Source organism: Ixodes scapularis, unplaced genomic scaffold (assembly GCF_016920785.2).
Source record: "Ixodes scapularis isolate PalLabHiFi unplaced genomic scaffold, ASM1692078v2 PGA_scaffold7__128_contigs__length_106722199, whole genome shotgun sequence".
NCBI lineage: Eukaryota > Metazoa > Arthropoda > Arachnida > Ixodida > Ixodidae > Ixodes > Ixodes scapularis.
The window spans coordinates 21432234-21456630 of NW_024609882.1; the positions used below are offsets into that span (position 1 = coordinate 21432234).

At 46.7% G+C, this 24397-nt stretch overlaps 1 protein-coding gene and 1 long non-coding RNA gene across 4 annotated transcripts; both read right to left on the bottom strand.

Moving 5' to 3' along the window:
• Positions 1 to 88: 88 nt before the first annotated feature.
• LOC121833269 lies at positions 89 to 8996 on the bottom strand. Of its 3 annotated transcripts, none has more exons than XR_006076597.1 (6): positions 8910 to 8996; positions 8587 to 8765; positions 7373 to 7537; positions 4525 to 4605; positions 2305 to 2463; positions 89 to 226 (listed from the first exon to the last, which is right to left on the bottom strand). It is a non-coding gene; the product is annotated as an uncharacterized LOC121833269 (long non-coding RNA). The 3 variants fall into 3 exon arrangements; XR_006076596.1 differs by having other exon boundaries at positions 2297 to 2463; XR_006076595.1 differs by having other exon boundaries at positions 2293 to 2463.
• A 5325-nt stretch (positions 8997 to 14321) lies between these two features.
• Positions 14322 to 22668, bottom strand: LOC8043692 (fibropellin-1). The gene is made up of 7 exons (XM_042286503.1): positions 22255 to 22668; positions 19169 to 19385; positions 18113 to 18235; positions 17456 to 17580; positions 16308 to 16574; positions 14478 to 15054; positions 14322 to 14382 (listed from the first exon to the last, which is right to left on the bottom strand). The coding sequence occupies exons 1-7, from the start codon at positions 22550 to 22552 to the stop codon at positions 14322 to 14324; spliced, it is 1668 nt and encodes a 555-aa protein (XP_042142437.1). The 5' UTR covers positions 22553 to 22668.
• Positions 22669 to 24397: the final 1729 nt, after the last annotated feature.

The window sequence follows — 24397 nt, forward strand, 5'->3', positions numbered from 1 at the left end:
ATGTAGAGAAGTCGACCCGACCACGCATTCGTGGGTCATGTTTGCTCACAGGAGCATACTTACCTGTTTTTTTCCTTGATAGGAAAACAGCTGCCAGCATTTTTGCACGGGACGGTTCCACAGCCGGCCGTCTTGCACTGGTCCACGTTCCGACCCCTCATGACTCCTTCCAGTGGCCGAAACGTTTCCGGTGAACAGCCTCGAACTTCAACGCTCTTCACGCACCCTGCAAGAAAGGGCCGTAATAGGGAGTATTCACTGGCAGACATAGCTGTGTGCGCGACTGCTGAGCGCGTGCTGACGGCGAGCTTCCACAGTTCTTTCGCCACGTGCATTCCGCACCACCAAGATTGCCGGTCTTAGCAGCCTATTATCGTGAGCTCGTTCCGAGCATGCGCTCTAAACATCGCCCTCAAATATGGCGTCCTGTGAATACTCCCTACAGTAGCATGCAGTGATCACGCACCCTGCAAGAAAGGGCCGTAATAGTAACATCTAGTGACTGTTGAGCTCCAGCCGGGTTACGCGGGACGCTAGGTTCGTGCTTTAACTCGTATTAATCGCGCAATTATACTCGGCTTGAGCTTTTTTGTGCCTCGTCGACAAGGGGCTTATATTTCCTCAGTGCTGCAGCCCTACATACCGTGCAACGCGAGAGTGACTTCGCCTTGCGGATCATTTGCGCGCACACATGTTAAGTTGACGACGTAGCATAAAACAGTTGAAATCGTTCCCATAAAGAGCTTCCGGTAGGCAACATCTTCAGAGTTCTTGCGTGTTGCGCGTTTTTCGTTCGTTCCCCGAAGCTACGAACGCGCATTTGCTGGGCTGTGGAGATGGCACGCTGGCCTGTAGATTCCTAAACTTTATAGACGTGGATAGACCATTCCAATATTAGCCTTCCGCGCGCTGCCATTTTGTGTCTACTGGGCTGTGGAATGCGTTCTGGGCATGCGCAGTAGTTCTCTTCTGCGGTATATTATACGTCGTACGTGCATGTACCCACAGCCGATGACTCGACATTTTTTTACTGATGGATAAGAATGGTGTATAAGCATATTTATTCTGTATACAGAATAAATAATTTATTATGGCTAGCTATGTTTTTCTTTATTTATACTGGGATTATGACGAAGCTAGACGGGAAGGATCACACAGTTCACAAAAGAGGTCTTAAAGGAGCTACGCAACAATTTTTGTACTCTGCGCAAATACCGCTTAAAACGGATCCCTAACGTTAATGACCTATGAAACAGGCGTTCGTTTTTCACCCCACGCAATAGAAGTCCCAGAAAAAAATTAAAGAAAAACGAGCAGCGTTCACCCCCTCAACTCGCAGCCAGAACAAGCGGCCACGTGATCTGGAGCCGATTATATGCCGCCAGTGTTGATCATAGCCACGCGCTGGGGTTGGCAAAGCGCAGGACACGCGCTGAGTTCCAGACATTGTTATGGCTCGGCTGTTGTCGTCGTTGCAGCGATTGGACACGGGTCACAACCCGAATGCTTCTCGAGCTAGCAATTGTCACGAGCCCAAGTCGAGTGCCCACGCAATGCTCGGGTCCAATCTATGAACCGCATTCAAATATCGTCACTTGGGTGTACTGCGATCCCCGAGTTACGTCATCAAATTTTGCAAAGGAGAGATTGAATGAAAATGATCGCTTTTGTCCTTGAAATTACACCGCAACAAAGGAGTTTCTTGGCCAATGGCGTTGCGTGTGAGTATCCTTGAGTCCCAGGTGTGCCAGTAAGCTCGTGTAGAGAGAAAAACATTCCAATTGAATATCGTTGCACAGCTGCTTTAAACGTTCACAAAGAACGTCATACAAAGTGGCATAAAAAGATTGAAATGTTCCACTTTGAAAGCTGCGTTCTCACCTTTCAATTTTATGCGCGGCAGAAAAAACGTCAAACCTGGGCCAAATTTGGCAATCCTAGGAGCCTAGTTCGGACCAGTTTCGCTCCAAGGTGTTAGTTAAAAACAAGGTACCTTTTTGGCCCTATATCGAGCCTGATAAATGGGAGGTGTAACTTTACTTTGGTTCGCCACATAACTTCTAATGTGCCACACATGCGGCGAAGATGCCAGATGCCAACCAAACAATCGGACAGAGTTGTTCGGAAATGTGAGGCTAAACTACCCAAGTTCTGTCCAAAAAGTATTGAAATTTGGTTATACCCTAGCTTCTATGGGCTATCGGGGCTCTAAAACACCCGACAAATCTTACCCAGAGAACTGTGCTACTTGAGAGGTTTACGCGTGATTCTTTCCACGTAGAGTATACGTACCAACCTACGAACCCTGATCGTAGGTCGACGTCGAGCTTTGGGAGCCCCTCGAACCGGACGCTGGGGTGTCCGCCCACGAAGAGGGACGGTGCCACGTTCAGGGAGTTGAGGGGTCCCTTGGAGAGGCCCACCGCCTTGACCTGGCCGTCCGTCTCCAGCCAGCCGTAGCGTCTGTGGTGACCGAAGACCACCTCGTGCTCCGCCACGGACGGGACCAGCATGTCCGGACTCCGGAGGATCGTCGTCCCTAACCGAAATAAATTTAAAAGGGTAATTGTCCCCAATTCAATTCAATTGATTTTACTTAAGCCCAAACTCGGGAGTTCAGTTTAGTTCAAATAAGTTATGTCCTGATTCCGGATGGTCGTCGTTCGTAATTCAATTCCATTCATTTCAGTCATGTCCGGATTCCAGAGAGTAGCTGCTCCTGATTCAATTCAATTCAATTACGTATGCACTCCAGATGATAGTCGTTCTGAATTTAATAAATTTACTTCCATTCAATTCAATGCTTTATTTTTGTTTAGGTGAAGTCAAGAGAGTAACAGGCAAAAAAAGATTCTTGCACACCGCAGAGAAGGAAAGCAGTCACTTGTAGATTGATGCGAGAGGCTTACCGGGAGCTCTGTGAAAATGCAGACTCGCCGGAACGTTTTAGAGAGTGTTTAAACAAGCGTGAAACCTTGACGTCATAACTTTCGCACGCGTGACCTTTTGACGACTGCCTTGCTGCGCGCTACCTTGCCATGAGGTGTCGTGTAAGGACATCCATAGTTAAGACATCAAATTTGAACAACAAAGAAACGTGAACTACTGCGTGGATGAACTGCTGCATGTAAGCCTATGTACAATGCGCATTTAATCAAACGTACATGTTACAAGGGTGTCATGGGCATATCACATTGAAATGATCATGGCTGGCAACCTTCGCATTTCTCACGTAACGTGAAAATTTCGTTCACAGAACCGTGACACAGCCTCTTCGAGTGGGTCTTTAATTTTATTCAAGACTGTGCCCTTCACAGTCTACGTGTATTGTCAAGTAAAACAGTAACGACTTAATGCTTATTAGAGACAGTTATTCCTTTATGCGGTAGTTACGGGCGTGTGTTCCAGTGAAAGGAACACGCCCGCCCCATCATCCGATCTTTAGAACGGAGTCACATACAGCGTACACAAAGTGCCTTCGAGGACTCCAACTACAGTTTGTATATCCGTCAGTGTTATGTCTGGTTCGTCTGCCTTTTGCACAGGGCCCCTCCTTTCGGGAGATAAACTCCACGTAGAGATGAACTCCACGTGACTCCCATCGGCGACGAAAGCTACGGTGTGCTTGTGTGCGTGCGCGCGTGTGTGCATGTGTGTTTGTTTGTACGCGTGTGTGAGTGAGCGCGTGTGTGTTTGTGTGCGTATGTGTGAGAAAGAGAGAGAAAGAGAGAAAGCGATGCATGTAACAACCTGTATTTCAATGGCGCGTGCGTAGCCGAGTTGGCGATAAAACGCGTCTCTTAGACGGATGGGCGAGTTCTTATCCCGCGAGCAGTTCTAATTTTACAATTGGTTACACCACTGGAAATTTCCGGTATACATGCTCACCATTTATCGCGTGTCCTAGTTTCGAACCGTCCCGTATTTTTACCATCTATGAAAGCAACCGAAGCGCGCCACATCGAGAGAGTCTTTCGCCATAACTCCATCCCGCTCCGACGCCAACATCGACGCACGCGACGCTGGCTACTGTATATTTGTTTTGGCACAAGTTCGCCCGCATGAAAACCTTTAGTTTTCTCAGTCATTTATTGTCACGGCACTCATCATCGTTGACAGTACGTGTATTAAACAGTCATCTGTTTATCTTTGTATGTGTGTGTGTGCTTGCTGCCGCGGCTGCCATTGTAGGAAGGGGGACTGAGGAGTCGTCAAGCTGCATGAATCAGCTTTTTTCCTCCCTCTCCTTCCATTTTTTATGAAAAATAAATTGAGGAGGAGGAGGAGGAGGAGAAGGAGAAGCAGGAGACGACAACGACGATTATTATTATTATTATTATCCTTACTATCATTATTATCCTTACTATCATTATTATTATTATTATTATTATTTATCCGACGCCCCCTTTTTCCCCCTCCCCTTTTTTTTCTAGGAAAAAAAATGTAACTTACATTCTTTGCACGCCGGGAGGAGATCCATCATTTCTAATTTATGTGGCATTTCCTGAGCATAGGGTGACTTACCCGAACCAAGATCGAAGTAGAGCCAAATTCGTCCGCCGAACAAGAGAACAGCCATAAAATCCGACATTGGGTCTTGCCCATCTGCAAGAGTGGTGTCGGGGTGTTGTTACGCCCGGACAATAAATTGGTGTCAATGTATCGTTTTATTTGCAGATAACTGGCCGCCAATCCGGTATAAATATCAAACACCATCTGCGACGGGAAAACAATTCAGGATGGTGGTGAACAGTTGATTACCATTGAAGGTTATATCACCGAATATAATTTAAATTATAAAAATAACACTTTAGCGATAGCTTGCTCCTTTTCTTTTGACGTCACAGGCGACATAGATCAGTTTCTCTATTTACGCACATTTTGCTAAATGGTGCGAACACCAAGAAACACATGCACAGCCTGTTTGTAAGAACGATTAGAAGTAAGTTACTTTTAAAAAAGCGATGACTAAGGCACGTGCCAAGGGCCTTTTAGTTTTAGATTATTAATTTATTACTTAAGAAATTACTGCCCCAGGAAACAGTGCGTGTAACTACAAATCAAGCACATTCACTGGTGTTCCAGTCACTTTGAATAAAATAAATTGTTTTGACTTGTGTGCTTTAAATAGGTAAGCATCTGTAAGCTATCGGCAAGTTATATGCGTAAATTATAAAAGAAGTACCGGGTGTCTCAAATAGCGGCCTGGCTCTTTAAATCGATCGCAAAATTCGGTTTCTTTACCTATCGCGCTACGATTTTCTGCAGCGTTGCTCACAGGTGGTGCATTTTTTCTATAGAATTTGCAAAGAGCGAATTTACCTGGGGAAAAAGTAAAGCAAGAAAAAGGCTTAGGTCCTATGGAAACCCAGCGAAGCCACCGGTCTTCAAACAATAAGGCGCCCTATGGTTTGAAGACCTGTGGCTTCGCTGCGTTTCCATAGGAGTTCACCATTTTTTATTTTTTTACTTTTTCCTCAGGTAAGTTCGCTCTTTACAAATTTTATAGAAAAAAAATAATGCACCACCTGTGGGCAACACTGCACAAAATCGTAGCGTGATAGGTTAAGAAACCGCATTTTGCGGTCAATTTAAAGAGTCTGGCCGCTATTTGAGACACCCGGTAAATCACGCATAATCAAGATAAAAGAAAAAAAAAAAACACACACAAAGTTGAGAAAGTGGGCAGATATTTATAATAATTCAATCCATCATCGAACGCCACAAGCTAAAACGTGTTATCGCATGTAAAACGACATACGTACTGGTGCGAGGTACTTTTGGCGAATGGTCTTGCATCGACTATACTACGAGTTTTTGCGTACAATGTGAGACGCAGCGCGAGTGAGACGCGGCAGATTCCCGCTTAAATTGCGTATCCCGAGCTTCCGAATTACAAGTACTTAACGTTGAGGACGCAAAGCTATGCTGGATAAAACTGAAGGTGAGGAGGGGACGAGGGAGCGCGGAACACGTCAGAACCCCCAGCTCTGGTTGCTTATTAGTGGATAGAGACACAGCTAGTTGATTTTGTCTCCCTGCACTCGTCGAATGCGTTAGAACGTGTGAACTCTGGCGTCCGGCGTTTAAACGCGTTCGACCAGTGCAGAGGAGAGAAAGGATATTGGATTATTGTTTAAGGCTATTGGATTGTTGGCAGAGGAGATAAAGCCTCTTGATTATTAGACAAAGGCTAAAGGATTATTGCGTCTACCCAATCATCATTCCATCCGGAGCTCGGTGTTTTAACGTCCCCCAACGCTCTCGTATCCTCCTCTTCCTCAATTTCTGCCCGTATGGCAGCGCATCCCATGGGGGCATACTAGGCAGTCAACGCTCACACCCGGTGAAAGACCAAATTTTGGGCGAAATCTGCTTCAGAGATCGACCGCGCTCTGAAGAGCGTGCTCTGCCTGCCACACGCCGGAGTTGTGCGGAGAAGCAAACTACCGTAGCGCCGTTCGGGTATGTCGAAATGCGGGCAAAGAGGCAAAATGTTCCTATTTATTCACATGAGGAAGAGCGATGGAGAGGAACCGAAAATGTTAAATGTTTAGCTCTGATTGCCGGGTTGAAATTTAAGAACGACCTTTAAGACTGCATAAAGGGGCTTCGTTTGCACACGTTTGACGCGTTCGAAGGATCGTACGAGTAAGTGGGAAGGCTGGTTCACACAGTCCCGTATCCTGACGTTACGTTAGGCTACGCAATCTTACGCACAAGTCACCGGGACATCTGGGCTTGATATTAAGGGTGGCTACCGGTTCAAGGAAATAACCTGGCACTCAACATTCGAGACACGAATGCTTCGGTGGCTTTTAGGTAACGTAAGAAAACGCAAGGAAAGGGTGCTGTCTGAACCAGCCTTAGTTCGGATGAGCAGAGAACACGGACATGAATCTCCTGCGAGCCTTGGTTCAGGTGGAAATTAGTGCATCTTTCCGTCATGGCACGGAAGTACAAGGTGCTACTATGCATGCCTCTCTTTCGTTTTGGCCGCTCTTGATTGGACAGTCCGCAGAGTCAGAACGCGGGACACAGATGGCGCAAACATACATTGAACTTTTTTCGCGTTTTACTTAGTCGCACATCAACGTTTTCAGTCATGTTAGCGTCCGAAAATTACCACATTATATAGAACTAGCAATATTAATGGCAGCATTGACTCTGTGAAAAAAAAAAAATGGCGAATGACCGGCAATTGTTTTGTTTATAGAACCGTGTTGCGCTCTCTGCGTTTGGTTCGATTACGTATTACGGTTTGTGTTGGCCTAAAAAATAGCATTATAATGGGCAAATAGAATGATCTTAACAGAGTGGGCGACACTCAACTATCGAAGAACACGATTGGAACGATGTAACGTATACAGACCTTCTTGTCCCATGAAAGCCAGAAGAGCAGTCTGCAGCGGATAGTGCGTGTTGAACTTTAACCGAAACTCGATGCTATCCGAGGTGTCAATGGGAACCGACAGTTCGACGTACGAAGAATGCGATCGGATGTCGCCCTTGAAGTACATCTCCGAAATGGACACATCTGCACAAACAAAGTAGTCCCCGGTTAGCCTTTTATTAGAAATCAACGGCAACTAACTGTAAAAAAAGGGCTGCGAGTTTGCTTTTTTGCAGAACATGTAGACAACCGATCGCAATGAACAACAGAGGGGCCCCAGCGAATTACGAAGCTCAGCATACGGTTAGATGGGGAAACGTTTATGTGCGCAAAGAGAGTGAAATAATAAATAAATATAAAGTTGTTCTTTACTTTGTTCGTTTGAGGCACTTCCCGATCTACGCCCTACAAGAATTAGGGACGAAACGTATTTACCATACCTACCGCGGACAGTGAAGTGTGGTTTAACAGGTAACTAGCGCCATCTTATGCGAACTTCTCGAAACGCCGAGATGTGTCGCGGCCGCAATTATTAGACCCGATTTCGAGTTCGAAGGCCCGAGTGCCCTGTCAAACTGTGACGAAGGGCTCGTGTCCAAGCGGTACCGGACACGTTGAAACATAGATCTACAAGCGGGGCTCACCAACTGTCTAGATGTGTTATTTTATTTTTCTCAGATTCGCGCACGCACAAAAGCAAAGTCGTTATGGCGAAGATAATCCATGGAGAAGGGGAACAAGAGAGACAAAGGACAAACACAATTCTCCAAACACAGCTGGGTGACTGGTACGCGATCGAAAAAAATCCGCCTGGTCCGGGTATCAAACCCAGAACCTTTCCATTTCCAGTGGAACGCTCTACCCCTTGAGCTAACCGGAGATTAGACGTCATAGAGCAGACAGGTTTTATCAGCTGCCACCAGTCTAACACCAACAAGTGTGAACGGCTTGCATTTTTAAGGTTTTTAATTGCATTATAATCGTTATGGGTCGGTCATTTTCACTGGGTGCCATATCGGAGGGCGGTTTTAAGCAGCTTACGCCTTGAGGAAGTGTTGTGGAAGTTGATCATAATCTCACACTCAGTAGCAATGGGCTACCTATACGATTTACGCCTTGGTGCAAAGCTCGGTTTAACCCTACTCACGTTTTCTTTTTTTAGATATAGTTGTTGTGTTTGAAATCAAACTTACTCATCTCGCAGCGTGTGCCGATTCTTCCATAGGGGCAGAGGCATACAAATTGCTCCACAGTGCCCTTGAGGCCCGTCAAACAAATCGCGTCACCCAGGCAAGGATTGAGGTCGCAGGTCTTTGCGTGACACGGAGAACCCGCCAGTCCTGCGCAGCGGCAAAACCATTTGGCGCCTTTGCTGTGGAAGAAATAGGACACAAATCGATACATGCCTCGCGTAGCGGTAACTACCAGCGATTGCACGATGAGTTCTTTGGCCTTGAAGCGGTGCCAAAAAGCGAAAACAAAAATGCACTTCCCCCGCGAAACCTTTGAGACTTACGGTGAGCAGACAACTTCCTTCTGGCAGTCGACATCCGCGCACACACTTGACCGGCAAGGAGAGACGTCCGCTCCGGCACTTGCATCTCGCACTAGGTCCAGTTCTTGACGGTTTACCTTAGACAGAAGAGGTTTTTGTCGGTTGACGTTGCCCTTCTTTTCTATCATCTTGACCAACATAAGCTGAAAGGACCAGGTGACGACCAGTGGTCCCGCCCCGAGATAAATTGGGCTATAATAATTGACAGTTTGGGAAACGCCGTGGACAATTATGATCAGGCTTCCTGCTTTATCATTAGTTCTTCGGCTGTCCTATCTTCAAATACCACAATCTGATTGGTCGAGGAGCGATAATAAGATGGCCGGGACTAGTAACGCCCTAAAAATTGCCCCCCCCCCCCCAAAAAAAAAAAAAAAAAAAAAAAAAACGTATTTAATGTTTGTTGTTGTTGTTGTTTTGTCCCGAAAAAATAGACTACGCATGGCCAAACGCTCATTCTTCGGCGAAATGTAGCGCTAGAGGTCCAAAGCAGATGCTAAAGTTTCATAACTAACCGTTTTCTTATTCGAACGTTGTAAGCGATTTTCCTTGAAAAAACGAAAAACGTTTACAATTTCCTGTGATGCCGAAGAGGAGGGTATGCCTCTCCTCCTCCTCCTTACCCTCTCCCTCCACCTCCCTCCCTCCTCTTTCGTGACGTCACTCGTGAAGGCCTCTTGAAGGTCGTGACCTTCGTAACCCTCTTGACGTCATTATGGGAAGCGTCTTATAATGCAACGCGCTGTTACGCCGACGGTGACGCCGCTCAAGCCGGAAACGGGCGCCTAAAAGCCGAACTCTTAAGCGCCCGACAAAGCTCTGGAATACATGGAGCTGAATGGCGCCACTGCATATCATGCACAGAGTTCTCCATCTGGAGGTAGGGGAGGGGGGGGGGAGTTTTACCGCGGCGCCCCCCGCTCCCTCCCCTTCCACCGAAACTGCTACAGTGAAGGCACATCGCGATTGAAGCACATTTTATTTACAAGTGCGTTGGATGGGAAGTAGTTTTCCAACTGTCAGTGAGCACCATACAACGGCGAAGGTTTCCTGCTAATTCAGTTTTAAAAGTTGTTGATCATTTCAACTTTGCTTGTTCTACTGCTCTACAGCAGAAGTCTTCGCGAGTTTGACGCATAATAGCTAAAACAAACGATTTAGCACTGGTAGATAAGCAACCCCTTCCTCAACGAAAGCTAAAAGCAGCCACCAAAGCCGGTTATGAATCAGTAGTCATAAACTTTTTCTTCAAAAACGCGAGTTTTAAAAACGTCCGCTCGCATTGGCAGCTGGTGACAAGTAACGAAAATCGTAAAAAAAAAAAAGAAAATAAACAAACTGGTAGGCTTTAACCTTGGACAGTAAGCATTAACAGAACAAGGTAAGGGTATGAGGGCAGGTCTGGCGAAGACGGGCCATCTTGTGCGTTGCACTATTTCGCCGTGTCTCAGGGTTTAGATCATGATATTCCCTCCCCAGCTGTATACTTTCGCTTCTTGCAATTTCTATTTCCCGTTGAAATTTCTGAAAAATACTAGTAACTTTGAATGAGAAAAAATTATTTATTAAACTTTGACATCTTGTTCAGACCGCTATCGCTATTCTTGGCCGGAAAATGAGCGTTCGGAAATGCCTATTTCAATTTTGCTAAAAAAAAAAAAAAAAATTTAGTTTTTTGGGGGGAGTGGAGGAGAGGGCACCCTGCACTTCTGATAGCCTCGAGTTTCCAACGTAGGTCACGCAGTAATAATTTACAAAAAAACGAGCAAGCACATTGCACGTCCATGTTTAGTTTGGTGAAAATCAAACTGTTAATATATAGATGTGGATCGCGTTTTTTTTCCCTTCTTCTTCAACTCCATATGCATTCTATATAGAATCTTTTAATCCAGACTATTAGAAGATGCAGTCTTGCGTTTATATGTTTTTGCTCGCCTCAAAATTTCCAGTCTTGTGAGAACCAATCGGGGAGCGAACTATTAAAAGACGTGACATTCATTTCAACTAATGGCTGCACATCTCAACTTGCAGACCTTCCTCGCGCTCAGCAGTCCATCACGTCGAATTACCTTGAGGTTATATGATATTCCTGATATCGTTTGACCGACCACTGCAATACAAAACCGCGTACCTGAAAATATCCGATGCAGCCGATAAACCCCTTGCCAGAGACATCTTGTGGATGTCTGAATCCAGGAGGAAAACCGCCCAAGAACGCCCGCTGAAACTTGACCTGAGACAGAATGGCCGGCTGGTGTCCCGTCTGTGGTTCAGAACCGTTCACGCGCAGAACAGCCGTGCAACTGCTTTCGCTGGGACTCGAAGGTGAGGAAAGCCACGCCAGTCTGTTGAAATTAAGGCCACAACTTCAACGCGAAATGTAATTTATAGAAGGCTACTTCGTCAGCGTGAACTAATGCCCCCTGTGAAAGATATCTAGCCGCAAAAATTCCTTACATGTCAATCGGTTTTGTCCCCTAGAACAAGGAAGCGAAACAACAGGCAACAAAATGTACCGGGTCTTTGGAAAAACAAAAATCAAAAGCCCTTTTTTTTCACTGCAAATAGAAACCACGTTTTGCCGAACTCTCAATTTCCGCCTAACTGTAGCGCTTGTGGTTGGTACCAGATGATAGTTTCAGAACTTATCGTTATCCCAATCAAAGTAATGAGCGATCTTTGGAAATTTCGAATAGAAAAATGATACCCGTCCCCGTTAGAAGATGTGATTCATTTTCATTCATTTGCGGCCTTCGTTAACCGTCATTATCTCAATGAAGATTAAAAAAATTTGCTTAGAACGTTTGATTCGGATGACAGTTAACCCTGAAACTTTTGTCATCTGGTCCGGGGGAGGGGGGGGGGGGATCGCTAGTCCAGTGTGTTAGCGTATCGCAGCTCGGAGCACGCGAAGCGAAAGCACGCGCTGCAGAACCCAAGGATCCTTGGTTCAATCCAAACCCCTGTCCGCTTCAGCCTGCATGAGCATCGTACCAGCGTGCGGTCGTGATATCGCTACAGAGTGATTTCCGTCAAAGACCCCAGGCAAGCAGTGGTACTGCTCTGGCGAAATTCCTCACCTACAGCTGAGACACTAGATGCCCATTGAGGCTGACTACTTCCGGCTGTGTAAACATACACACAACACAATTACTTATCTGATCCCAGCCGCTAGCGCTACATTTTGGCGGAGATGAGGTTCAGCGTTCGGCGATGCGTGACTTATTCTTGACGTGATAAAAGTTTGTATATTTTCTATCAAACAGGCGCTATATCATGAAATGAATGTTTAGTCCCCACTTGATTTATTCCACATGTGTTTCTGCCTTTGAGATATATCATGTCGCAGAACCTATAAAACAATACTTTCTGTTTCACCTTAAAATGACCGCAGCGAGAGCTAAGAGCTCTGCCAGCCACTCGAGCACTCTGAATGTATTGCGACCATGCGCCACGCAATTCGCGGCTCCCCTCCTAAAGGTTATGTGGAACTTACTCGGTATTATATTGACTTCGATACCTCGTTGTTTCCTCGGCAGTCTATCATAAGGTGAAACAAAGTATAGTCATTGCAGTCAATATTTGGGATTTTTCATGCTGACATCGTAGGGATGATCAGGCTCTTTGATTTCCGGATGCTGAATATTCGGCGTGTATACTTACTCCACGCTGACAGCTGTGAAAAACCCTGTATCCACCCTGCTGGCAGACCGGATGAAAACCATCTTGTGTTGCCCGCATTCGAAGACAAATTTCAGGACGCCGTCCTCGAGAAAGAGGCTTAAAAAAGATCCCTCTTTGGGTTCGCCACCATCCACGTGAAGCAGTAGTCCATCGTGCACGTCGGTGGCGAATGACAATTCTAAATCCAGGCTGGTGTCGCCTGGGCTGCTCGGAACCAGGTGCTCTAGAAAAGAGCTACCCTTGAATTCCGGAGTGCGGACCTTGACATCCAACTCGCATCGTGAGCCGGAAAATTTGAGCGCACACCGGCACTGCAATAAACACGGGATACCACCGTTACGTCTAGATATATCCTTCGTTTTGCTCTTGCTAACCCTGGCATTCCTCTATTCTAGGAGCAATAACAGCTCGGTTCTCTGACAGAAAATGGCGCTCATGCCACATTACGACTGGTCAATAAGGTAATTTGTACCAAAGTACATGTCTATGACATTTACGTATCCAAATATTGAGTGGAACATATCTGCGTAATTATCCTACGACTTAGATAAAGAGGATACGCACGATGCAGAGCACAAGTTGTCTGCTTCTTGAGCAGGGGTTGTAGCGATGTCAGAACGCAGAGCTCTGATTGGCTCCGATTGGAAGGGTATTTTGTAAACCCCAATGCTAGCTTCCTTGGGGGCTACCCACTGTTTTTCCAATCGGAGCCAATCAGAGCTCTGCGTTCTGACGTCACCACAACCCCTACGCAAGAAGCAGACGAACTTGCGTTCCGCATAGTCACTGACACCTTAAAAAACGTTGACAGGACATGGCGAGTCCCGAACATCTCATCATCGACCTGCAGCCAATGAGATTGCCGCATTAGCTGACGTCACGTGACGTCAATTGATGTCATGTGACATGACGCCACGTGACATATGCGCCAATTCACTTTCCCCGCTAAGTTTAACGGGAAATTTGATGTCACGTGACCTGACGTCACGAAACCTGTACACCAGTTTGGTTTCCCCGCTAAGTTTGGCAAACACATTGACGTCAAGTTACCTGACACGTGACACATCAATACAATTTACCTTCTAAATCTAAATCAGCGGTAAATTTTATGCCATGCGGCCACGCTAAATCTAGCGGGGAAATTGATGCCACGTGACCTATTTACTCAGTTTCTCCTATCAATGTACCGGAGAAATCTATGAACATAAAGATTCTTCACTCCCCGAATTGACAGTTTAATATCTTTTAAATCATTGTGAAATATCGTACCTTCAATGCTGCATTTTACGCATTATAGGACTTTGGAGCTAGGTCGCTGCCCAAACTTTACGTCTTCGTTAATAAGTTTTAGCCCACGATTCAGTACGGTGCGAACATTTTGCAATGCTTACCTGGCATAAACCTGGTGAGCTAGACTTGACATGAGGAGTTCCTCCGTTGAAGCACGAGTAATGAGCACACATTTCAGATGTACCCACGGTCCCGTTTTGCCCAAGACTCGTAATGTTCCACATGATGGACATGCCGATTTCCGGCGAAGACGTGGACACCTCTTGATAAAATGTTTTTGTCACTGATGCTTGGATCACCGTTGTCTCGATCCACCCAGTAGACTCTTGTGGACCATACAAAGACACCGGAACACTCGACTTGTCAATCCAATCGTGCATCGACGACGAGGCGAAAGCATCACGAGGCATTGAAGTAGTAATGCTTGATGGCCAAAAACTTGAATAGAACGAGCTTGTGTCTGCAACAACCACAGTCTGCGGGTGACTAGTTACCGCCGTGAACTGCACAGTTTGCGGTAAATAGCTGGGCCTCGCGGCACCAGGTCGGGCGCACGTCGCCGTACTGACGTCGTGCGAGAACACAGTGCTGAGATCCGATGGAAGAGATGTCTGTAGACTCGAAGTAACGGACATGATGCCTGGCGACGACTTGAGCGACTCGGAAGGTTGCACCTGAGACACAGGTTCATCCCACGTCATTCTTGACTGGAGTGTCGTAAAGTTCAGAAGGGTTGGTGAACTCAAAGTGACGGCAGCTGTGAAGTCCCTGAAGTCCGTTGCTGTCTTCGACCAGACTATGAACGGTGTGTCTGAAACTGTGGCGCCTATCTTACTCCCGTCCCGGGGTACTGTTTCGCTGTCGAGTGGGCCTTCGGGAACGGCGGCAGTCCAACTAGGGAACGCGGAAATGCCGACATCGAACGAGGAACTCAGAAGGGGCGTTGAACTCCAGAAGCCTGAAGGGGTAGACCAGGCTTCAGTTGACACTAAATCAGTTGAGAATAGGGACGACGCTACGTCAGCTGGATAAGACCTTGTCGTTTTGGGAGCTGCTGTGACCGGAACACTTTCTGGCTGGAGCATGTCGCAAAGGCTCGTGTTTTCATGACAGGAGGCTTCGCAAAATTTACCTGCAACATAAAGAAGTGAAGAAAAAAAAAGGGACAATTTTCGTATTAGGTGCCTATAAAACGTTTCTTTCATATTTAGTCTACACTTCAGTCAAGTTTTTTGCGGTAGGCTTGGTTATGAGCGTACTACATGGAAAGACTTACTGACGTCTCCCAGCAAGACCTTTCGTTCAAGAAGGCCCTAGCCTTGACTTCAGACACACGTCTTGAAAATCACATGGTACTTTACTTTCTTTTTAAAGCGATTAGCTTTTAAAGCCACGTTGAGGTATGTTTCTGGCCGTTTATTTCCCCGCTAAATTTAGCGGGGAAAATGACGTCACATGACTTGATGTCACGTGACGTATACAAAAATCCAGATTTCCCGCTAGATTTTGCAGCAAATTTTGATGTCATGTGATCTCTACACCAATTTTTCCTCTAAACCTAGCGGGGAAACTGAAGTTGTACATAGGTCACGTGACATCATGTGACGTCATTTTCCTCGCTAAATTTAACGGGGAGACTGAATTGGTCACGTGACGTAAATTTTTTCATCGTGTTGCGTGGCGTGAATTTTCCGCTAAATTTAACGGGGAAACTGAATGTGTATATAGGTCACGTGACATGAAGTCACGTGACATATTTTTTCTGATAAATTTGTCGGGAAAACTGAATTTGGTGTCGAGGTCACGTGACGTCGATTTTCCCGCTAAATCTAGCGAGGAAACTGAATTTGTGTATTTATTTATTTCGGTAGTTATTTTTTTCATTAGTTATTTAAAATACCTACATCACCTAAAAAGGCCTTACTGTAGTGAGGGGCACACAAAAAACAGAAAACATAAAAAAATATAACATGACAATATAAAAACGACGTTATACATAGGAAAAAAAACAACAACGATTCTAGACTCAGAAACATTAAAATATAAAAAATGTAAACAAACAGCTCCGGCGTTGTATTTCTTACAACTCCATGGTCACGTTACACAAACTTATGTGACGTCATTTACCCCGCTTAATTTAACGGGGGAAAAAACCGGCCAAAAACATACCTCCAAGTGGCCTGAAGATCCAAAGAAAGCTAATCACTTTAAAAACATGTTAAAAGCTAATCTCTTTAAAAACAAATACCTGTATGATCAGCACCTGTAGTTAGTCCGCAATTTTAACTTGTAAACACGTGTGGTCCGCGGACCAGAGTAAAAAAAGGATACCGCGGTACCTTGCTCAGAGCGCATATTTCACCCGTGGCTCCACGGGGCCCTCACCCGTAAAGTCGACGGCGCACGAGCAGCTGTAGTCGTCCACACCGTCGATGCACGTGCCTCCGTTGTGGCAGGGGCTTCCCGGAATGCATTCGTCGTAGCGAGACTCGCAGCGAATACCGTGATAGTCGGGAACGCAGAAGCACTCAGACGAGGCGTTGCTCAGGGAGAGCCCTTCGGCGGAGGTCGGCACGAAACAGAGGCCGCCGTTGAGGCAGTCGTTGCTGTCGCACTCCTGGAGGCGAACTTCGCACACTTCACCAGTCCATCCTGCGTGCAAGTTAGGCCTAATGTGTACGACAGGAACGTGTAGATTATGTATGTGGTGCGCAAATGCGCAAGTAGTTGTATTCAGAAGTAGCTATAAGGTAGCAGCTATACGTTCTTTGCCTACAATGGACCCTTTTAAACAGTCCATGCCAGCGCCTGTCCGCCATTGCTTGATCATACCCTTGGATTGAACACGAGGGTAAAGCGTTCGGTGTGAACTCGGTACAGCTCGTATTGGACACGAGTGTGACGTCAGCGTTCGGCGAGGACTCGGATCCAATCACGCGCTTCCTGTCCAAGCAATGGCGACCTCCAATGTTGCTCGAGAAACCTTTGAAAAGGGTCTATTATATTTGTGGCACAGGGCATGATCAAAAAAAGTAAGGGTTAACGTTACAGGGGCTTCTGTCAAAATACGACTGCGAGGTACCTCGTAACTTGGTTGGTGTGGTGACCTCCAGGTGCGTATCGACTGAAGCCTCCACAAGATAAAATCAAACGATATTATTCTGTGTAGGCCGCGACATCAATGTACTCTAGCGGTTTATCACGACATCCAATCGATACCTTAACATGCAGACGTCCCTGGAACTAAAAGAATAATAATGTGCGTTTCTGTTACCAAATACATATGCTTGGAAATCAAGATATGATGTATTGTCACGCTGATGATGTTCAGCAACTGCTACAGCCAGAAGTGGGCCGCCTGGACACCATCCCTCTCCTGTTTGGCCTAACCTTCAATTTGTGAGGGAATCTCTTTTGCAGATCTTATGTTATGACAAACTTTTGTCAAACGTAATCAAACACTACTCTGTGAATGGGTCTTAAGATGGTGAAGTTCGCACGAGCCTGAGCAAGGTGAAAGGCTGGTTTTATACCGAAGTCGCAGGAGCAGACAAATCCTCCAGGATGATCCTGGCACTTTCCTCCGTTAAGGCACGGACTTGAGAAGCACTCATCGACGTCCACTTGGCAGAAGTCTCCGACGAAGCCAGCGACGCACCTTGTAGGAACCAGAGACATCAGGAAGTATTCCGTGAAAACAAAGTTTGAATATTTTTTGACGTGTGCAGGATGTATTACCGATCATATGTTTGACATTTTAAATCGACTTGCCGCTATACTTTTAAGCAGGTTAGTGCCTTTGTCTTTATTTTCTTTTCGATTAGGTCGACCCAACAGCGCTATCCGTTTCAATCGAGAGCTTAACTGAGATACCAATGATTTCCTATTCGTTGGTAGTTATTTTTTTACCCTATTAAAACTAGTACTAGTAAAAGAATAAAAAAAAAACACGCAGTAAATCGAGAGAAGAAATAAAATAAAATATATCTAACACATAATATTGGCACATGATATTTCATATCCCTGGGCTTGCTTCAGGTGAATGTTCACGGTCGTGCAGCATCGGCAGTCCTCGTAGTATGAACCTTCTTGAGCTTAAATTTTAGAAAAAAAACTCCCATTCGATTTGGCCAAACACCAAGTACAAGACAGGAAAAAAAAAGTAACGATAAGTTCCGTGTCTTTCGTACCGACACTGGAAGCTGTCTCCTGGACCCTCGACGCACGTTCCTCCATTGTAGCACGTGGCAGTATCGTTGCACACACTGATGTCTGTTTCGCACAGTTCACCTGCGGAAACGAAATCGAAACCCCTACGTTTCGGTCACGTGTAGTGTCCCGATATTTTGGGGAGCATTATCACTTAACGCTTATCCAGCAATTATTTCATTCCGCAGCCAGATTGTGATTCTTTAGGTTCACTCTACTTGCTTCGTGTTCTGTTTTTCAGAGTTGTTTTCGAATGCCACAATTTCATTGTATGTGGGGCGATTCAAAAGATTATAGGGACTCGCGACGTCCTGAATTTTTTAAGTTCTCAATGAGCGTAAAAGTGGGAACATAATAAGCCATGGCTCTTCATTTCTTAAACAGTCAGTGAGAGTCAACAACGCTTCCTTCCCCGAAGTGAACGCTGCGAACCCTCGGAGCCAATGCGGCGCTAAGACTGTCACGTAACCTTCCGCATGGCGCGATAACACGCGAAGTCACTTGACATGCACGCAGCGCTGAATCTATCTTACGGGGTTCGAGGCGTTTGGACAGAGAGTGCGCGTGCACACCACGAACGCCGGTACGACCCTCTCGCTTGAAAGCCTGTCATGGTCGCTAGTGATACCACTGGACGCGACCATATGTTTTCATACCAAAGCCTCTGAAACAATGATTTAAAAACAAAAAGGTGGAATGGAGCTGTCATGGCTTTTAGCGTCTACTCCAGTTTATTTTTCTCAATCGTAATCGTAATCGTAATCTTTATTGGATCAGGAGCGCCGTGGCACTGCGGAAAGGCGACAGCCCGTACCATGGAGGCCCGCTGTGCCACGTCTAGTGATGATAATTATGAGGCGATATATACAAGCGGGGGACGACGCGGTCTTCTCAACATCGCAAGCACCGTTGCTTGAAGGTTCGGGGTTTGCCAAGACACTTCTACCAGCTGTAAGAAGTGCCTGGGCAAAGGGTGCTGTCCGGAGGCTTTACCGTGCGGCTGGGAAAGCCTTGGCGGTTTGATCAGGACGACGTGCTCTTCTGATCCGTCTATTAAAGTTACGTAGAGCATTGTCACACTTGAAATCACGGCAGGTGTTTCGCCATAAGCAGAGATGATAATGCGTTCGGAACTCCGACCTTCAAACCCTGGCAAACAGGAGCAGAAGAAGCCGTTCACGTCGTCCGTGCACGAGCCACCGTTGAGGCATGGGTTGGACCGGCACTCGTCGATGTCCGTCTCGCAGCTTTCTCCTGGAACACATGCAGGCACCGGGAAAAGAAGTGACGATTGCGTGTGCGGCTTTCATCAGCTCTCCAGGTGCACTAGCGTGCGTGCGCAATAGCTTCATCTTCACTGCCGCAGAAATTTCTTCTAAAGTATGTACAGACGCTTTGCAACAGCTGTTCATGTGCGCCGCCATAACCGCCTTCAGTTTTCGTTTCCTCTTATTCCGTTTATTTCACTTCGCCATTACCATTCCAGGCCAGGTCATTCCATTTTAGATTTTATTGCGTCCCTCTCCTCAGCATTGGCCTTTGCGGAGGATCGTCGACGACCGTTTCAGTGGCTCGGTATTTCGGTAAGACAAGAGAAGGTCGGCAATGGCGGCCGTAGTCTGGCGCGTGTGTAAAACGTCTATAGCCACGGACAAGATGAGAACGGCAAGGAGGTCCTTCGGTTGTCCCGCCTCCAGCGCGAGCTTCCTAACCTCGGTGACGCTTCAGCGTTCCGTGCACGTCGAGCCTAGGGTGCCTTCATGCGCACTTTCGCCACGTCTGTCTTAGGGTGGCGGCATCTCGGTCATTTCTACGCGCGCGCTTCGATCTCGTTCGCAGCGAGCGCTTAGCCCTGCAAGGTGCTTTGGCGCCATTTTAAGGCCCATTCGGCACGCGCAGGCAGTTTTCAATACAACAGTGGGTGTCTTCACTCTATGACAGACGCACATTGAGGCACCCTAGTCGAGCCTGGAGTACAGGTCTGGAGGCCGGGCCCTGATCGAAAGACATCCGCCCCCACAACCTCCAAAGTGCATGGTCCCAAAGTTCGGCGTCTCCCCGTGTCTGCTAATGTCGGCTAAACCAATCAAGCACAGTGTATGCGCCTTGATCCTATGATTTATTTGTTCGTGCTTGATTGGTTTAGCCGTTGGTAGCTCACACGCATACAAGACGAGCTCCGTGACCATGCATTTTTTTTTCTCAATGCTTGTTTGGTTTCATTAGGTTTCATCGCATTGTAGCGCCGGCTGCGCGCAGACTCGCTGTGAAACGAAGAGAAGGAGGTATTCACGTGTTGTCATCAACACCACCACGTGGGTTAAGGTGCCTTTGTTTTTCAATGAAGAGTTCTGTCGGGGCGTAAAAGAAATCTCGAGGAAGCTTACTGCCAGCACGCGCTCAATCGCAAAGCACACAGCCATTGGCGCCAATGAACGCTTCCGAGACCTTCACAAAAAGGCTATGGCTAGGGTTCCGTCCAGACGGAACCGATAGTCACCACTAGAGTTCCGTCCAGACGGAACTCTAGTGGAACGCTTGGTGGGATTGGTCTATTAGACCAATCCCACCAAGCGTTCCACGCATGCGTGACGCCGCCATAACTGTAGTTCGTAGGAGGCAGACGCCAGTTCACGCGACAGCTCATGCTGCCTCGTGGTCTGCTCGCGCAAACCTCCAGCAGGGTTGTCGCGCGTGCAGAAAGACTACAGCTCCCACGATGCATGGCGGCAGCGGTGGCGTACTCAGACTAGCTGGTGAGATCGGTCTATTCCGTCTAGAGGGAACTATTAGCGCCGAGATGTTTCGGTGGCGCCCTCTTATGGTTTCCATCCGTGACGTCACGACTGGGATTTGCCTTGCCGTGACGTCACCAGTTGTTATTCTGGCTACTTACTATCGGGGGCGACGACGAGTTCGACGGTGTGTTTAAAAAGCACAGTGGAAGCTAGAAGCAATCGCAATTCGGAGCTAACACCGTCAATGTCGACAATCTGACAGTGCTCATATGCCCATGGTTTGGCCAATCGTAGAAAGCTGACCACAGCGACGCTTTTGGCCGCGCACATCGCTAATAGCCGCAGCTAAAGTTCCGTCCAGACAAGAGAGGAACGCGTCACTGAAGCATACCCGGTGGTCGATCCCTATATGCTCCACCCCTGACCCATTTCCGGAGTAACGACTAGCGTTGTTCATTAGTCAATTTTAATTTAGTCTTTTCTTTTTTTTTTGTCCCAGCAATTTTGTAACATTTATACTGCTGCCTGTAAAGTGCTTTGTCCAACCTCCGCAAACCACGCATCTGCGGCCCCTATTATCTCATATACCCATTAAATATCTCCTCCCATGCAATTGCTTCTGTAGTGTTTTTTTTAGGAGTGTGTAGTTACTGGGAGCGATATACAGTGAATGCGCGCGGGGGGCATTATTTTCAAAGCTTCATTTAGGAATGACAACCATTCTAGTGCAAAAATTGAGGCTAGGTCACCGTGGGCTGGGTGCATTGTCGTAATGAAGTAGCACTCTCTGTCTCCACTTCCCACGACGTTTCTCTTTGGTGGCAGGGCATAATTTTGTAATTAGGTTCGCATAATAAGAACCTGGTATTGTAGCTGCACCTTGTAAATAATCACAATTAAAAAAAACCTTGGTATCCAAAAAAAAAAAATGACCGAGAGCTTGTTATTGTTCGTCTAGCTTGGACACGAAAAGGGACAATACTCCCAAGACTTTACGGGGTCCTCGGTACGAAACAAACGGCGCTCTACGAGGCTTGCTCTTATTCCGTCTGAACGGAACCCTACTGGGCCTGCTATCGTTGCGTATGGACGGAACTCTGCTGGACCTGCTATCGTTCCATCTGGACGGAATTCTTTGCGTCCGCTACTGTTCCGTCTGGACGGAACTCTACAGCACCTGCTATCGTTCCGTTTGTACGAAACTCTGCTGGGCCTGCTATCGTTCCGTCTGAACGGCAATCTACTGCGTCTGCTACTGTTCCGTCAAGAAGGAACTCTAGCTCGCTTTGCGAAGCGACCAACACGCGCGTGCGGGGTTGTAGAAACCGTACCCTTAAGTGTGAATTTACAAATATTAGAACGATGTACAGTGACAACCAACTTACCGGTGTAACCTCCGCTGCATAGGCACCGGAACCCAGCTACCTCGTCCACGCAGGTGCCGCCGAAGAGGCAAGGGAGACTGCGGCAGTCGTCGTAGTCCGTCTGGCAGTCGTAGCCCGTATACCCGTCCGCACAGTAGCAGCGGTAGGTGCGGTTTTCCGGCACGTCGACGCAGACGCCGTGGACACACGGCGTCGCACCAAGGCAACTGCCGTCCTCCGAAACGACGACGACATTGGGGACCAGTAAAGAAATGCACAAACAGAGCAGCTCTCTGTACACGAAAGACATCGAGGCCATGGCGGCGAGCTTTCCGGCATGCCCGTTGAACGTGTTTTGTTGTCGTTGCCACCTCTTGTGTGCTGGTGACGGGGTCGTTTGTTTCCGAAGGGTGGTGTCCGTTAACTCGAAGATACACTCTCTCGCGCTTTATGTGATATCTGAAGAGAGGGAAGACGAAGGAAAATGATATTAGGGGCCCTAGACTCAATCAAAAATAAAAAGTTGGGACCGAAGTTAACGGAGCGCGCCGCTTGGACCAGCAACGATGACGTCCCCCTCTTCTCGACGAAGTCCGACTGGTGCGCTCCGCGAACGTTCGGCTCCAGCTTTGTGCTTGACGAGTCTAGGGCCCCTGAGGTTCAGAACACGTATTTTACCAACACAGCCTAAAGCAATCAAAGCCCGTGAACACCCTCCTCAACGTCCAAGGACCTCATAACGCTCGGATGGCGCCAACACACCAGTTGACACCTTTGAAAAGTCCATCAAGCAACATTGATGGTCGCCATTTCTCGGCGACCATCTTGACTGGGCTAGGTGCGGCGTACTACCGCCCGTTACAAAGGGTATAGCCATTAACATCCATCCATCCATCCATCCTTGGGAACGAAGCCCGTGATTGGTTCCGAGTCCTCGCCGGAGGCTGACGCAACACTCGTTTTCAATCCGAGCTGAGCCGAGCTCGCGCCGAACGCTGACGGCACCCTCGTATCCAGTACGCGTTCAGAGCACGTGATCAAGCAATGGCGGACAGGCGATAGCGTAAACTTTCGAAAAGGGTCGAAAACCCGACACCGAGCGTCCTTGCTGCTGATTCAATCCCAGGACACTCTACGCCCTATCTACGCTAAGGACATTTCTCTTTCATATTCCGTTTATCTTGCTTGATAAGCGATTATGATGGGGATCAGGGGATGAAACAACTACTAAAAGCAGAGTCAACACAGACGTCTCAGCCAGTTCCTTTAGCATCTAGTCTTAATTTTGAGCTAATACCAGCACGCCTTCCTCATTACTTCATTTTATCTGAATCTTTCAGAAGCCAAGCTTAGCAGCACCGACAAACAATCTACACAAAAAAAAAGTTTCCTTACTAAAAAAAACAAACAAAAAAAACAACCTTGTTGGCGTTTTGTTGTGACTCGCTAGGCGAGCAATACATGGTCTTTAATATAAGCTGCCAGAAGCTGGTTCCTCTAGTAGTTGTAAGCTATGAACAGCCTTTTCCCTTTGGAACATGCTCGGCGTAGCTATGAATTTTAAGAACCCAAACAGGAGGTAACCATTATTAATTGAGTTAGGAATCAAGTGCGTCCAGTTGATAATTTCCTAATATTTCTCTGAGAGGAGACATATCACTGGTCAGCTTTATGCGGCAGTGTTTGTGTGCACCGATTCCTCAATCATACCCAGTTGTTGTTGTTGTTGTTTTTTTGTCACATATCGCAAGTAATTAGAGGGATTCATACTGCTGCTAGTCATGAAAACCTCGACGTGCATCCTGCGTTAAAGGTTTCTTGCACCACCGTAATAAACTTGTAATAAAATAATTCTTTTTATTATCTGACCACCGTGAAGAGCGATTGATGAATGCATTATTATGGTTAAAAAAGAAATCGTTGAGATTACTGATAGATATAGACTCTCCACTGTCACTTTTAATGCAAACTTTAATCAACTCACCAGGGATACAAAACGCCTTACCCCTGATTACTTTTCCTGAAAATGCGATTTTGTTCCTTCAATAGGTAGGTTTGGTGTTACCTCATGCATTTTTATTTAAATCTCATTACTTATAGTGCTTAATGACTAATTGTATTATTATTGCAGTTTATTTTTATGTACTCTATTATCTTTTTTTTT